This window comes from Acomys minous (assembly GCF_964271855.1).
Source record: "Acomys minous genome assembly, chromosome: 10".
NCBI classification, from domain to species: Eukaryota; Metazoa; Chordata; class Mammalia; order Rodentia; family Muridae; genus Acomys; species Acomys minous.
Window position 1 is genome coordinate 62,022,776 of NC_140491.1, and position 16,365 is coordinate 62,039,140.

At 46.9% G+C, this 16,365-nt stretch overlaps 1 protein-coding gene across 1 annotated transcript in view; it reads right to left on the reverse strand.

Moving 5' to 3' along the window:
* Nucleotides 1–12,245: 12,245 nt before the first annotated feature.
* Nucleotides 12,246–16,365, reverse strand: part of LOC311607282 (histo-blood group ABO system transferase 2-like) — a gene marked incomplete at its 5' end in the record, with an annotated part of 57,301 nt that continues 53,181 nt past the window's right edge. Inside the window, 3 exons of the mRNA XM_084798954.1 lie at nt 12,246–12,965; nt 15,198–15,332; nt 15,830–15,865. Coding sequence (XP_084655080.1) covers nt 12,278–12,965; nt 15,198–15,332; nt 15,830–15,865 — 859 coding nt within the window. The 3' untranslated portion in view covers nt 12,246–12,277. The remainder of the gene's footprint in view (nt 12,966–15,197; nt 15,333–15,829; nt 15,866–16,365) is intronic.

The following is a 16,365-nucleotide window of genomic DNA, read 5'->3' on the forward strand; positions in this document are numbered from 1 at the left end:
TTTTATTTTCCAAAAAAGTATTTATTTATCCAGTTACATGTATGTAAAATACACCGCATTAACCAAACAGGTTCTGCTTCCAGAGAAGTTCTATTCCTGAGGTTATGAAAGTTTGAGCCTTATGAAGTAGACCTGTGCAAACATTCCATAATTACTCAGCTTTGAGGGGCAAGCTGAAGGTCAGTCATTCCTCTGTGACCCTAGAAGCTGCTGGGTCCAATCCCAGCAGTCATGCTTTGCTCTCACACTCTGAGGCCAGACACATAGTTCTGATCGCACTAAAATAAGACACTGTACCCTAGAGCTCCATAAGTCAATCAAGACATATGGAGCCTAATAAAACAGCTACATACCCAGGGGCCTTTGTTCAAACTCCTCTCCTCCACCTTGTCCCAGAGACAATGCACCCTGTTCTCCAGCCTCGCAAGCTGCACTGTGGTTGCAATCTACAAGGAGCTACAGTTTCCCTTGAGGTCACTGTGGGACTGAGCCCTAAAGAGCATTCTGCCTTACAACACACTCTGACACATAAAACTCATCCAGTGTGTTTCTACAGCAGAGAACTCAGCCACTAAATCTATCCGCTGGCTCCCAAGGAAAATCTCTGCAGTATATGTGAATCTCATCCCACCCTGCAAACAGGCTGGGGAGAAAAACTTCCTAGAATCAAACCAGTAACTGTTTTCCTCCACCAGGGGATGCTATGAGTGGTCTGTGCCTTCCACTGTCTCCATTAAATGGTCTGTGTTCTCTCAATGGAGCAAGACCAGCCTGGCTTCACAGTATGATCCAGGCCACCAATCAAAGTATACATCCATTGCCCAATGCCCAAGAAAGCAAAGAGAAGTAGAATTGTCCAAACATGTCTTACTCCAGATGTAGTATACAAAGGCCATTTGACTCTACCTGGGAAGTTTTGTTATTCCAATGATCCATAAATTGGGCTTCCTTCCTGCTTCCTGAACAGTAGAATAGGGTGCAGAGCTCCTGGACAGGCCTGTTGTAGAATGCTGTCAGCAGTGTTTAATACCCACCACCATTGTCAGCAGCATCTATGGCTACTGAAGAAACCATCAAGATCAGGTCTGTCCAGGAATCCTCACAGAAGGAAGAAGGGACATAATCAGACCCTCTCCTGAGGTTCCATCCCCTCCTTCCCACACATCCCTCACAGATGCATGTAATTCTTTCCCCACGGTGATCCTCAGAGGTTCCTTGTAATATACACAGTGAGGATAATTAACTGAAGATGGAATGCCATCTATGCAGCTATGAGGGAGTTAAGGTCCATGTTAGAGTGTCATTTTTGGTGGAACAGCTATTATGGTCTCACCCAAGTAACCCCTCACCCAAGCAATGTAAGTTCAATACCCTTACAAGACTTGTGGAATTCCAAACTGGTCCCTCCTTGACTCAGTCTTTAAGTTGATTAGGTGTATATCTATAATTCCTAAGAAAAAGCTCACATGAATGAGGCCTCTAGGATGGTAGGGGCACCCTGCTCACTCAGAACTAGGCCTTTTCTAAGGAACATCTGACGAGCACTATACAGTTGCAAGAGAGAACTCAAGCATATCTATGACTTCCAGCTATTTTATGAGCAGATCATATCCTGAAGCCTGGCACATGGGCATGCCCACACTGGTCTTCTGAGATACCCTTTCCCTTCACACCTCCAGGGAACACTCCCCTGTGGCTGTCAATGGGCATCTGGCAATGCACAAGGCTCCATAGGTCAGTTGCACTGATTGTACAGAGTACATATTTCAGCTGGACCTCCTGATACCCCATCCATCCTGATGATCAAAGTCATCACTTGATTTACACAAACCTGGAGCCCACTGAACCATTTCTGACACATAGGAACCTTGGATTTATTGAAAGAAGAGGTATGAGACACGAGACTCTTCAAAAGCTTTGTCCAGCATCATGACCACAGGCAAGGGCTCTTGCTTTTGCCCCCAGCTGGGTTAGATGTCTTGTCCCACTTAGTAGGGTGATGTAATCCATCCTTACAAGCACAACTTTACTCCTGTGTCACTGGTCAAGCCAATTCAGACCCCTACTACCTGGTAGCACCTGTTGTTTGTCCAGCACCACCACCAAGAAAGCCAAGAAGAGTCCCGGTCTATCTTCTTACTCTTTCTAACCACATCCTTCCCTTAGCATATTCTCAAGGGATCCAAAGGTGCATGATGCCAGGCTCCATAGAGACACAAAGAAGTGCTGAAGTTCTTTACAGAAATGCGCAGAGGAGGATTAGTGTGATGGGCCAAGAAGGGCCTCATTCCCTGCCCTACAGAAAGACTGGGCTGGATGGAGCCATGGTCATTTGTGACCAGCAAAAAGGGATAGTCTTTGAAGCCACCAGGGCAGGGAAATGGATCGAAAGTAGTGGAGGTGATGCTGAGATCTCAGGGACTCCACACAGCAGAGCAAACAGTGGAAAAAAGTCAGAATATAGGAGTCATGTGAACAGACAGGTGCCACAGAGATGAAGTATGAGAGGAAGCTAATATGGATGAGAAATCACAAAGTGGAGCCATATAGCTGAAATGGCACACAGACAGCCACTGTGTGTATGAGATTCACTCAGCTATCAGCCTTAAAGGCCAGGCCGTGCAAATGAAAGCCAAACGATGGGCCATCATATGAATTTGAGACACACAGGGCAGGGAAGTCATATATGTAAGCCTACAGTGGGATATCCCCAAGTCTATGCAGGTTCTGAATAGGCTTTCTGGTGTCTTGCTCCCCCTATTGATCAGTCTAAAAATTCAGTCTCTGCAGATCTCTAAAACAGAAAGTTAGTAGGAGAATCTCCAGAGTCCAGGGCCAACCTGCTAGCTCCGAAAGACTCTGGAAATGAAACATTTTACCTCTAAGGCCTTGAGTGGCAGGCAGCCATTGAAAAGAGGAGGAGGTTAACACCGTGCAGTTCAACTGTCAGCTGCTATCCTGTTCCTTCTCCTCCTCAAGGCTTCTGGTTCCCTCCCTTGCACCTTTAGGAATGAATGCGTGCCTCGCAAATGAGTTTGAAAATTTGTTAAACATTCCAGGTTAGCATGATGCCATCTACATAGTGAACATGTTCTTGCAGAGGATGAGCAGAGGGTTATAAATCAAGGACATGGACCACCATCCATGACCATGACAAGCAGTGGGCCTGTCAGGATGATCTGTGAACAGCACTCTGGAAGTCCATGGCAACTCATTTCAATCAGGACTTACCAACATATGTGAAACTGGAGTATCATGTTAGCAAAGGCTAGTACAGCATGGAAAGATGGCACCGGCTCTCATTTCCTTCCTGCGGAGACCAGTGTTGGCTACAGAAGCACGGGTAGAATCGCCCACTGTTGCATCTCTGTAAGTCACGCTCATTTTTCCCAGGCTGCACCACTTCTTTATCTTGGGATTGTTCCCATGGTGCCTCTCTATCTCCCCTTCTTTGCTGAGCTCAGTGAAGCCAGGCCACATTGGTTGGCCATGCCTAAGAACAAAAGGGTACAGGGAAGCTTGCTGTGCCTACTAGCAACTTAGAAGCCCAGATGCTTGGGGCTGCAAGATTCCTGACCTCCATTGCATGCAGCTCCTGGCATCTCATGATCTCCATCAGCCATGTCAGGGTACCAAAAGGGCCCCTGACTGGGGAAATGAGCTTCACCCCCAAGAGAGAAAGGCACAGGGCATGTTCAGGGAAGTCATACTTCATTGCTTCTACCTATGAAGACAGTGTCTCCATCTCTGTGGCTGAAGTTCATGCCTCTGACACTTCTGGGGAGCACCAGAGTCCACTGTACGTGGCTCCCACATTTACCTGTGCCCAACCACTTCTTACATTTATAAAGACCTGCAAACCAGTAATCAAACATGGGAACCGCTACTAATCCTATATGGTCCTCACCTGGGGACTTTTTAGAAATGTGGTCATGGAAGCAGCTCTTGCAGACTCCACTGGTGAGAACTTCTCCCCACACATCCACCATGTGTGTTTCATCAAAGCCACTACATTTCTGTCCATCCTGATGTCACTTCTGAAATGTTCTCTTTCTCAACTCTGGTGAACAGTGACCTGGTTGCCTGGATGCCTTCCTAATCCCCTGTTTTTCTACTGCCACTTTTTCTCATGTTTTTCCTCTTTACCACCTGACACTTCCCATTTCAGACCCAGCATTATGCAAATGAGCAACTGAAGGAGAGTTCCCAGCTGGGTTGCTGGCCATAAGAGCTCTGCAATGTTAGAGATTTCCTCTTGGGTGGGAAGCTGGAACACAATTACCCCACATGCTCTTGCAAAACCCCATTTGCTCCACTAAACACAGGGCCAGACTTTCAGAGTTTCCAGTTCTAACACAGACTAGGAAATGCTTCATGAGTTCAAGACACTATACAGTTAGTCATTGAGAGGATGTGTGTGGTGATCTGTGCTTAAGCTGCGTGCTATGATCTTTGAGTTTTTGACCTTTGCTGGAGGAGGTTGCTGTGCTTAGCTGCATGCATGTTAATCTTTGGACTGTCTACCACTGAAAGAAACAAGGAAGTTCTTCTTTGCGGCCTGCCCAAGGGGCTAGGGAGGAAGTGAGTCTGTACAGGTGCTTGTGGTGTCTTTGCTATATAATCTGTGCCTGCTAAAATAAAGTAGAGTCTTGGCCAGGACTTCTAATTTTGGCTTCATTTCTAATGTCTCTGTCCCCCCTCATCCTTGCTCCATCTTCCAGAGATGCTTTTCAACTTGCCCCATGGGATGGGACAGATGTGTTATGGGCAAAAGGAGACACAGAGTAAACTGGAACAGAATACGGAGCAAAAAGAACAGAACCATAGATGTGCAGCCAGAGTGTTTGTTTTACAAGAATAAATTAACCCAATGGAAAGGACAGTCTTTTCCACAGTTTGGTTTGGATTAACTGGGCACCCACATGAGGAAAATAAAGCACACATGCCTGTCTCATAAAATAAGATCCAGCTGAATGTGGTCGGGTACAACTTTAATCCTAGCACTTATCAAGTGGAGGGTGAAAGATCAGGAGTTCAAATGCATCCTTGGCTACACAGTGAGTTCATCATCAGCCAAGATATGAGACTTTGCCTCAAAAACAAATTCCAAACACGTCTTAATCTTAAGTATGAAGTGAAAAATAATGCAATGCCTAGATAACCCCTAGATGAAAGTCCAGGTGACTGTGGCAGTCCCACATCAAAAGCACAAGACAACTGATAAGATGATGTTATTGAAATATAAAACATCTGCTCTGGAATAGATTCCATTAGCAGGTAGTGATATCGCTCAGCTGATGCAGTGCTTGCCCAGCATTCATGAAGCTCTGGGTCCAGTTCCCAGCATTACATTGACCTGCTGTGGTGACACATTATTACTTCTTAACTCTAGAGAAGTGAAAACAGGAAGATCAGAAATTCAGGGTCATCATTGGCTACATAGCCAGCTCAAATCCATCCTGTGACACCCAACAGTCAGCCTTAGAAAAAAGAAAAAAGAAAAAAAGATGCTGTGTGGAGAATGAAAAAACAAGCTACCAACTAGAGGACAAAACATTCAAATCACATATCTGATACAACAAGTTAAAACACCAAGCACACATTGAGCTGTCCTCACTCAGCAATAAGAAAACAAACAAGCCAATAGGAAAATAGGCTAATGTTATAGAGAGATCTCATGAGGAAAGATATAGGTAAAAATAAACATGGAAAGATATTTTACATCAAAAAATGTCATCAGAGGACAGCAAATTAAAACACAGGACAGCAAGAGGGCTCAGTGGGCAGAGGTGCTTGCCACCAAGCCTAAAGAGCAAGAGAACAATTTCACAAAGGTTATTCTCTGACTCTCACATGTACACCATGCTAGATGAATTCTCTGTCTGTCTGTCTGTCTGTCTGTCTGTCTCTTTCTCTATCTCTCTGTCTCTCTCTCTTTGTCTCTGTCCCTGTGTCTCTGTCTCTGTGTCTCTGTCTCTGTGTCTCTGTCTCTGTGTCTCTGTCTCTGTCTCTCTCTGTCTCTCTGTCTGTCTGTCTGTCTGTCTGTCTCTCTCTCTCTCTCTCTCTCTCTCTCTCTCTCTCTCTCTCTCTCTCTCTCTCTCACACACACACACACACACACACACACACACACACACACTACAAATACCAAACAACCGGGCATGCTTCTGTTAAGATGGACAGAACCCTGGACACCTAGATGATCAATTCTGGCAAGGAAAGGAGCAACAAGAACCTTCATTTTTGAAGGAGTGAAAAATCTTGCAGCCAGTGAGGGAGATACTTGGCAGCATATTGTAAAAATGTCACACATTCTGAACAGTCCTCTCCCCATCCACCCATCTCACTCCAAGGTGTGAACTAAAATGGTCAATCCACATGGAAATCTCACACAAATACTCATGCCTGAAATCATCTAAAACTGGACCTCTGGTGAGTGAGACATTGCCCACCCAGGCATAGAATGAGTGTCAGCAACCAGAGCAACTGGTACAGCTGGAGACAGAGCAGATGGCTTGTGGGGGTTCAGTGCAACCATCAGAGTCTATTCAACCAGCCCAGGCTGCACTGGTCCTGCAGGGTCCTCAGGCAAGAAAGCAGTGTCAAACACACATGTTCCCAAGCACAAATTCCTGGCTTTGCCATCATAGTACGGTCAGGTGTGGGTGACCAATGAGGGAACCTTGGGTGTATGTGATACCCTTTTCCATAGACAAATCCAACTTCCCAAGACTCCATCATTTGCTTTTATTTTTCATTCTATTTTTTTATTATGTGATCTAGTAACTTGTAGCTGAGACTGACAAACTCAATAAGAGAGTGAGGGTGACCTTGAGCTACTAAAACTCCTGACTCTCCCATTCAAGATGCTATGATTACAGGTGTGTGCTCCTGGATCCAGCTTGACATCATTTAAGGCATTTTTACATGACATTAAATGAAAAAGTGAGGCATCAGTGTATGGGATAAAGATGCCATTTAGGAGACGTGGCTGGGTGAGGCTCTCTGGTGTGGAGCTATGAGCCAAGGATTGTGGGAAGAAGGCAGGAGACAACAGAAAACCAGGAGTTGTCTCAGAAACAGTGGAGTGGAGTGACAATGAGACCTTGGGCCTGTCTCCACTGATGGAAGCCTTGTGGAGACATTTTGGTTCTTCTCAAATGGATATGAGAGGTTATATGATGAAAAAAGAAAAAGAAAGGCACCTGGGAAAATCCTAAGAAAAAGGAGCATTCTTTTTTTCCTCACCTTAATACTCAGGTGTGTAGCACACTTTACTTTTCCCCATAGACTCCCAAATCTCAGTTTCCAGGCCCAAATATCCCAAACTTGAGCTGGAATGAAGACAGCAATATGAAAGATGACATAAAGAAGCCCATAGAAGACCCCCCAACAAAAGAGCAACTCAAGGAACAACTGTGGGTCCTGGGAAAAGAATACCCAACAGGCACCAGGGCAGACACAGTCCACCCAGAACACCACTGTCCACATTCCAGATAAACATGACACTGGCATAGAACAGGTTGGTAGAGGTGAAGAGTGGTGTTCCAAGCTGGCTGGATTGGTGAGCTGTGTTGGAAGTGACGGCAGAGGAAAGCCATCAATGAATGCTAGAACATGCAAGTGTCTCATCCAGAATAGGGGACCTTGGAAAGGAGCCGTGACAATGGATTATAGGATTGAATGGCAAGAACCTAAAAGTGACAGGGATCATTAGGAACCAAGATTGTGGATGCAGACATCCTGAGGGGGTAGAACAAGAGCTTAGTGTCTCGCCTTCATCACATGGTAGGCTGGATATGAGGAGAGCAGAGCCCAGAACGTAATGGGCTCAGGGGTCCCATAATGAAGCAAGAATGGGTGACCAAGAAGAGTCAGAAAACATAAACAGGATCCACCACAGGAGAGCCAAGAGTTGGAGCCCCTGCCCATCGATGATGCTCCTGCCTGGACTCACCAGAAAAGCGCAGGGGCTGAGCACACACCCAGTCCTCACAAAGACATCATCAGCAGGGATATGCCAAAGATCCTCTGTATATTCCACTGTCCTCCCCCAAAGACCCCATCATGGGACAACAACAAATGGTTCTGAAAATCCCACTTTTTAAAATGAAAGCCCAAAACACCCCGTGAGAAATGCTCTAGGTTAAGAAGGTTCAAGATAGAGACACAAGGTCAAGGGTATCTGTAACCCAGAGGAAGCCCAGTGGGACACACACTACCTGGTCAGCACCTTACAAAAAGTATAGAAACATCCACCAGGAAACCAGAAAACACCCACCCAACACGACCCTAGACCTGAACTGAGTGAAAGTTATGCCTTTGGCTATGGACACTGAAAGAGTGGGGCAATTGTTTTACCTAAAAGTCTCCAAAATGTTAAGAGCCTGTCAGCAGCCAACAGCAGCAGCCTCAAGGACTGAGAGGGAGATAGGCAACAAGCTGTACTTTCTGCCAAGGCTGGCTACATATCTCTCCCATGAATAAGGCAGGAGTCACTTAAAATTAAAGAGAAATCTTTTCCTTGGTTATTCTTGTGTGAACAGTGCTGCCCTGCAGGACAGTAAAGCATGTTCACAGCATCATAACATTTCCCACAAGAAGCCTTGCATCTGAACTAGGGCTAACCAGACCCCAATTCCCTACAGTTTGATAGAAGCTAGCAGGCACTACCCCAGGAGTCCATGGGTAAGCCTGTCAGGGCTTCCTGAGCACTGCCTGCTCTCCCAGAACTTGTGCTCTTTATTCTTCATGTTTCCCTCTCTTACTCCTTCCCTTGGGCACTCTGAGGGTTTATGAAAATGTAGCTACTGGTCCATATGTGTCCAGAATCAGAAGAATGCCAGACACCTGGAAAGTTAGAGCCTATGGACATCAAAGAACTATTCTCCCCCAACCCAATGATGAGACACTAAGGTGCCTTTCCTTCACTCCTCCACCATGTGCTTTAGATGCCTTCCTCTCTTCTGCACAGTGCATGACTTCCCTGATCCACCTTCTTCCCTTCCTCAAAATACTTAAGATCAGCTTCTTTGTTTTTTTTTAGGACTGTCTGAAATCCCCCTACTCCCACCAATCACTTTCTTTCCCACCCTTTTTAAACTACCATAATCTCTGAGGTGAGATGACACTAAAAAATGCAACAGGGAATTCTGCCTACAACCTGTATCTTATCATTTTGAAGATTCTTCAGAAAGTGTCCAGCACTCAGGAAATCACTGAGTTGAGAACAGAAGGTAAGATACTGTTCTATTTTACACGTTGTTGGTCAATATTCTCCATGCATCATATACACACACAGAAACAAAATAAACCTACCAAGGCAATTAATTCTTCAAAAGAACGTTCCACCATACAAAGAATGTGCCCAAGCACACCAGGCCAGGTCATTTATTGTGTGGTAACACAGGCCATGACTGTGCCTTACCCCATTGGTGAGAGCTGGACCACAGAACTGATGTGGTAGGCCAATTCATAATTGCTAAGATATAAAGGGTGTGACAGGATGTCAAGTATCAGGTAGATAGCCAACTGGGCTCAGCCTATTATGAAGGACTCCCTTTCTCAGTGGGGTTCTCGCTTCACCTGAGCTGGAAAGCCCCAGAGTCTCTAAGGAGCATCACAGCCCTCAGGAAAGATTACAGGACCAAACCCTTCCCTGAAAGAACCTTTTCAGGAAGCACCTGGGGATTCCTGGAAATGTCTGACGCTATGCTAAGGAGATCCTGCTTTAATAGTATATGGGTGTTTCTCCAACCATGGGATAGTTAAGAACTGTGTTTTCCTCTTTGTGATAGGACCTCATGCTACAGCATGTAAATGAGGTGCCATATTACTAGATGTAAATCAAGTATCCTGGCAGCCCTAACCCCAGTGAATCAGACACATGCATCCTCAAACCCTTTCCCACTGTCCAAAGTTTATAAATCCCTCATTCATGAAAATAAAAGTTGGATGTCTTGCTCGCTCATGCTTGCCCCATTCCTACACCATGACAACCCAGAACTACATTATTTCTGGGGAAGAAGCACAACTGGATGTCTGGGCATTCAAGGCAGTGCAGGTGAAGCTGTCTTGGCAGTCCCTGGAGCCCACTCCATCATCACAGCTAGCTCAGTGCTCACCACTGATGAAGCATCTACAGGACCTGCCTTCTGGCCAGTTTCTGGTGTTGGCCTACATCCTCTGTTGTGTCTAGCAGCAGCAGCAATAGGAAGAGGTGTAACACATTTTCTGTGTTCATGGGCTTGTGGAGCTCCTGAGTGTCCACTGCCATATAATACCAGCAATTTCCTTTTACACTCCATAGAAAACTGTTTCCACACCCTGGACTAGCGCACAGGCCTCACCCTAAGCTGCTCTAACAATTCCTGGGAGAAACAGAACCACTGATCATTTTTTTCCGAGACAGGGTTTCTCTGTGTATCCTTGGCTGTCCTGGACTCTCTTTGTAGACCAGGCTGGCCTCAAACTCACAACAATCCACATGCCTCTGCCTCCCGAGTGCTGGGATTAAAAGCATGTGCCACCACGCCCAGCTCCCTGAACCACTGATCTTGAGACCCATCCATTATCAGGAAAGAAACAGCTCGTGGACCAGCCCTACAGACTCAGACAGGAGTGTCCAGGGCTTGGCAGACAGCACAAATATGGGGTCTCAAGATGCTAATGGAATATTGGTGGTTGATAGTTTGCTCATCTATGATAGAGGGAAAAATTCTGGCTAGGTGTGGTAACAGGCAAAGGGAGGTGGATTTCTTTGAGTTCTAGTACTAACTTCCATCCCACCTAGAAAGATCCTGTCACAGAAAAAAATTCTCACAGTGTAAGAAATGGGAAAACAGCCAAGGACTCTCCAGGAGACAGATTTTTAAAAAAAAATTAATGGAGTTTTAAGAAAATTAAGATATCAGAACAAGGTGTCTCAGCACACTTGACATCTCTGCACTCTGGAGGTAGTGGCGGAACGTGAGGAGTTCAAGGCCATCTTTGGCCACACAGTAAGACTGAAACCAGCTTGAATACTAGAGGTATTGTACCAGTAAAAAATAAGCAACATCTGATAGCATGGGAGCAGGAGAGCTGGCACTGTCCTAAGGACAAGGGAGCGGGTCCTGATCCAGGGCTCTGAGTGTACCTCACCCAACATCTACCCAATGTATGACCTGCTGGAACACATGAAGGGGCCAAACCTGCCGATTCAATGATTAAGAATCTCCTTGACACACAGCAACAACAGGATATCCAAAAGCAGTCACAGAGAGGATGCAGTAACGATAGAGTAGGCCTCCAACCAGAGCCATGACTCATAGCAATGAACATTTGAAAGTAAACATATGTGGACAAAAGGCTATACTGCATGATACACTACAGCTTCTGTGACAAGAGTTTTTGTTTGTCTGTCTTATTTTACTGGGGGAAGGAGAGGGATTTTGGTGCATGACGTGTAAATGATAGACATTCAATATAAGTAAAGAAAAATGCAACAATATCCAACCCCAACCCCTAAAAATATAAAATTTGAGGCTGACAACTGAATCAGAACCCAGCACTGCAAAGGAAAAAAACAATAACAATCCATTTATATTGGAAATTTTCAATGACAACTAGACTTGAAAAATTATGGAATGGACCTAACACTCAACAAGTGCATTCAGAAGATGTGGCTAAGATAGAATCTGGACAGGGAATTCACTTCAGTGGCAGCGCGCCTGACCAGCATCTATTAGACTCTGGGTTAAATCACAAGTGCATCAAAACAAGAGAAAGAAATAGAAAATAAAAAACATTCCACAACATCTATAAATACATTTATTCCCAGAAATGGACAACTAACTGTTCCCAAATAAACCAAAAATGAGCAGAGGTGATGGGCACAGGGTGCTGATCTGCCTCAATGGGCTGAACAGGACAAAACACCTCTGTGGTCTGAAGGCTGATTCTCTCTGCCCTTCTGCCTGCTCCTAAGGACACTTACCCTCTGTCAAGTCCATCACCAGAGTAAGGGACAAGCCTGGGTGAAGGTGCACAGGCCCTCAGGCAGAATTTCTATGTTCTGAGGACTCTGTCTACCATATCACTGAATACAAGGAACTTAGGAACACAGTGGGAGCTCAAGATGGCTGCCACCCCAACAGAAGGAGTGTGTGGTAAACCAAGTGGTTCTGTGCCTGCCGGGCTCTGAGGTAGGGTAGACAGTGACATTTAGCAATGTCTCTCAAGTCCTTCCTGCTCCAACAGGCATATAGGCCTGGCTTCTCCAATAGGGATTCAGCTATCAGTTCCTGATTGCCTGATGGTTCTTGGGCACGGCCACATATCTCAGCTTCCTCATGATGGATGGCCATCCCAACAGCTGCTGGTCCCACATGTACTCTGGGGACAGCACCTTTGTAGGCTTATGGTAGAGCAGGTACTTGTTCAGATGGCTCTCATCATGCCACACAGCCTCAATGCCATTGGCCTGGTCCTCCACCATAGCCTCATGGCAGGCCTTGGTGAGATAGTACACCTCCACCACTGACCCCCCAAAAAAGCCCCCCGCATAGTAAAAGTCACCCTCATCCCAGGGGATGTAGGCTTGTGACTTTGGTCGGCGCTCATAGGTAAAGGTCTTTCGGCTACCACGATAGAAGCCAGGATGCAGGGTGCCAAAGAGTGCTGAGAGAATCTCCACACCCACGTGGTCACGGAACTTCATGTCTACATCTGCACACACCAGGTAGTCCACCTCATGAAGAAAGCGCCTCTCTGAGAAGTGGCTGATCATCTCCATCCGGTGCATGGACACATCCTGCCAGCGGCTGTAGTTGCGCACAGGTAGCACCACCAGCCTGCGTCCTGTCCCCAGGGGCACCTGTGGCACATCAGCTGGCCGGTCAGTGAAGACGTAGTAGGTGACGTTGTGCCCCACCATGAAGTGCTGCTCTGCCGTCTCCAGAAACAGCTTCAGGAACACCACATACCTGTGATGGGGGACAAAGGAGTTAGGAGAGGTCTAATACACCTCGAACAAGACTTAGCAGGATGCAGAAACCATGACTACCTAGAGGCTTGATACTCCCATTTTACAGCTGTCCCAAAGGCTGTACCTCACTTCACTCTCCTTTGGGTACAACCCTGCTCACTGACTGAAAGTACCTGGACTTCCAATCAGTTCCTCTGCAGGCACCACTTATCTGGGCAGCTCCTCAGCAGACCACCTCTCCTTGAGTCTGTCTCCTACCCTTCAGTAATGACAGCTCCATCCCTGAGGAGACCCTGTGCTCATAAGGCCCCACTTTATAAACCCTGTGGAACTGGATGGATCCTCAAGACCATGGTACCTCCCTCGCCCCCCTCCTTTGTGGCACTCTCCAGGGCTCAGTCTCAGAAAAACAAAGGCCCTCTATACTCCAGACCTTCTTTCTCAGAGGCTTCAAAGTGCAGGTGGACAAAGCACTCAGAAACTCATTTAATTCCTAAATGTCATCCCCCAGAAACTGCACCAAAGCAAGAATCAGTCCCACAGGGTAGGATGGGAGTGGGAGACAGGCACCCGAGAAAGAAGGGCAAGGCTAAACCAAGACCCTAAGGTCCAAGAGGAAAAAAGCTCATGACCCAGATTCTATGTCATTGCAGAGCCCAAGAGGTTCTCACCTACTTCAGATTGCTGTCCCCCTTGATGCTGGTCCTCCATGTGCCCCCATCATAAGAACAGAGGTCCATCACCTGGCAAATATGCCAAGTCCCTACTTCAATGCACCTACCTACACCTGGCAGGGCTCTTGCTCATGTACCCAGCAGCATCCAGATAACTGGTGCTTGTGTCTTGTTCCTGTGAAGTCTTTTGCTCCAATGAGCAATGTGGGGAGCTGTGCTAAATTCTGCCATGTCAGAAATCCCATGCTTAGGCTGCATGCTGTGACCTTCCAGTTACGGAGCTTTGCTGGACAAGGTCTTTGTGTTCCAGGCCATCCTTGGACTATTTACCTTTGAAAGAAGTAGGAAAGTCCCTATTGAGAGACACCCAGAGGATTAAGGAAGTCCTTACAGAGAGCTACTCAGGCTATTGTGTTCTTGCCTAGGACCTAGGGAGAGAGGGATCAGAATAGATCCTATTGACCTTGCTATATAAAGTCTTACTTGTCCGCATTAGAGAGAGTCTTGATCAGATATTCCCAGACCTGACTTGTTATTTCTCACATCTTTGTACTCCACTTTCAATCCCTAGTCCCTCTTTCAGGTGAACCCTGATTTGATTTGTCCTGCAGGCTGGACACATTATAGCAGCATATATTTCAAGATGCCTAAAGCTGAGACCCCGAATCTCTCAAGTCTGATTGGTACCAAGGCCTCAGAGCTATCCTTGGACCTCATCCAGCACTCACCCTTGACCACATCCTTTGTGAGTATGGGCAGCACAAATTGGTCTCTCTTTCTCTCACAGCCTTCCACACTGTAATGCTGCCCTGTTCTGCTTCCCAGAGGCTCCCACAGGGCACATTTCATTTCTGTGGCATGAGTCAGCCCGACTCAGCTTCTTGGGCTTCACAGGTCTACTATGCACTGCTCCCAGGGCTGAGGTTAAATGTTTCACCCAAGCCTTCCTTTCCACCTTGTCCTGCATCTGAGGACACCTCAGTGGCCACAGTTCTGCTGGCACCCTGTTCATTGATTTCAGCCCTGGGGACAAGGATGCCAACCTGAAGTGTGTGCAGAGGGATGCCAATGGTACCTGCTGAGGGGTTCTGGGAGGAGGCAGAGCTGGGTTCATTCACCTGTGAGGCCACCACAACTCAGGAAGGTATTAGACAAGCCCCATCCCCCACTGCATCCTGAATACAAGCATGAAGTTTGATATGTCTGCATGCCTGCACCTTAACCATCGTGTGTGCATGTGGGTTCTCACGTATTGTACATATTCATGGTTACTTTCCTGTGTGCATGTTTGAAGGACAGAAGTTGACTTTTGCTGTCTTCTGCCATTCATCTGTCGTTCTTCAGACACAGTCCCTTCATTTACTCTGAAGCTCACTGTTCAGCTAGCCTGGAAGCAGCCTGGATCCTTGTCTGTCCCCTCTACCCACAGTGCTGGGGTTACAGGCACATGCCACCATGCCCAGCGTTTACATGGGTGTTAGGGATCAAAGTCAGGTCCTAATGCCCTGAAGCAAGTGCTTTACCCACTGGGTATCTCTCCAGCCCCCTCTGCTTACTTTTTGATGGCAAACACGGTCAGTCCAATCATGGTGTTCTGAAGCCGGAACTGCTCATTGAGAATGTCAATGTTGAAGGTCCCCTCCCAGATGATGGGAGCCAGCCAAGGAGTCAAGACAAGAACATCCTTCCTACTGCATGAGGAGAGAGCCAGGGGAGCACGTGACCCAACATGCCTGCAGAAGCCCTTCTCAGATGCCACACCCACACATGATGCCGGAGCTGATCACCAGGGCCTGGCCCAATCAGAAGCAGCTCTCAGTGACTACTCCCACCCCCAGCCATAAAAAGACATTGACTTTGCCACCACCACACCCACCACAGCTCTAAAAGTCCCTGATGACAGAGACAGGAAACAAGGAGCTGAGGCCCAAATTCAAAAGGAGATGGAGAAGATGCTCTGGGGCTCCAGACTGAATCAGACGACCCTGAGTTCTGAAAGGGTTGGCTCAGCAAGGTCAGTGAGAACTATAAACAGGTCTTTGGTTTCCTCTGAGTTTTGTTGTTTCCAGTGCTAGAGCCTGACTCAGGGCCTCAGGTGTGCTCTGAGCCACTCGCTCAGGACAAACAAATCACCCTTTAGTGCATTCAGGACCCATGCACTGCACATGCAGTGACTCAATCTACTCACCAGGGTGTTAGCACCTTTGGCTGGGGATAGGTCATCCTGAAAAAAGAAAACACCAGAACTCAGGTTGACAGGAAGGTCATTGGATGCCTGTCTCCAGCAGCCATGCACCAGGCAAACAGACCTGCACGATCAGTGTCAACCAAGCCACCCTGTCTGCCCATGATGCTGGGATCCAAGGATGAGCCAAAGCAGGAAGATCTGAGTCCTACTTGACATCAGGTAGGAAGAGGAAATCACAACTCCCTTCCCCACTTAAGGCAGGGACATCTAAGGACTACTCTTATTCAAAATCCATATGATACTGGGCATGTCTGTGGATGGCAACCATCCCACCTGTGCCTGCAGCCTGCGCTGGTCCTCTCCTGGCTGGTGGCACACAGAACCTTGGCCTCCCTCAGAGACCAATCCAAACATCAGTGTAAAGTGCTTCCCACAAAACTCCCAGGGAAATGTGTGGCAATGGGCTGTCCCCACAAGTAATGTCAAGCAACCAGGGACAAGAGCTACTTCTGGCAGTAAGCTACATGCCTGTGATG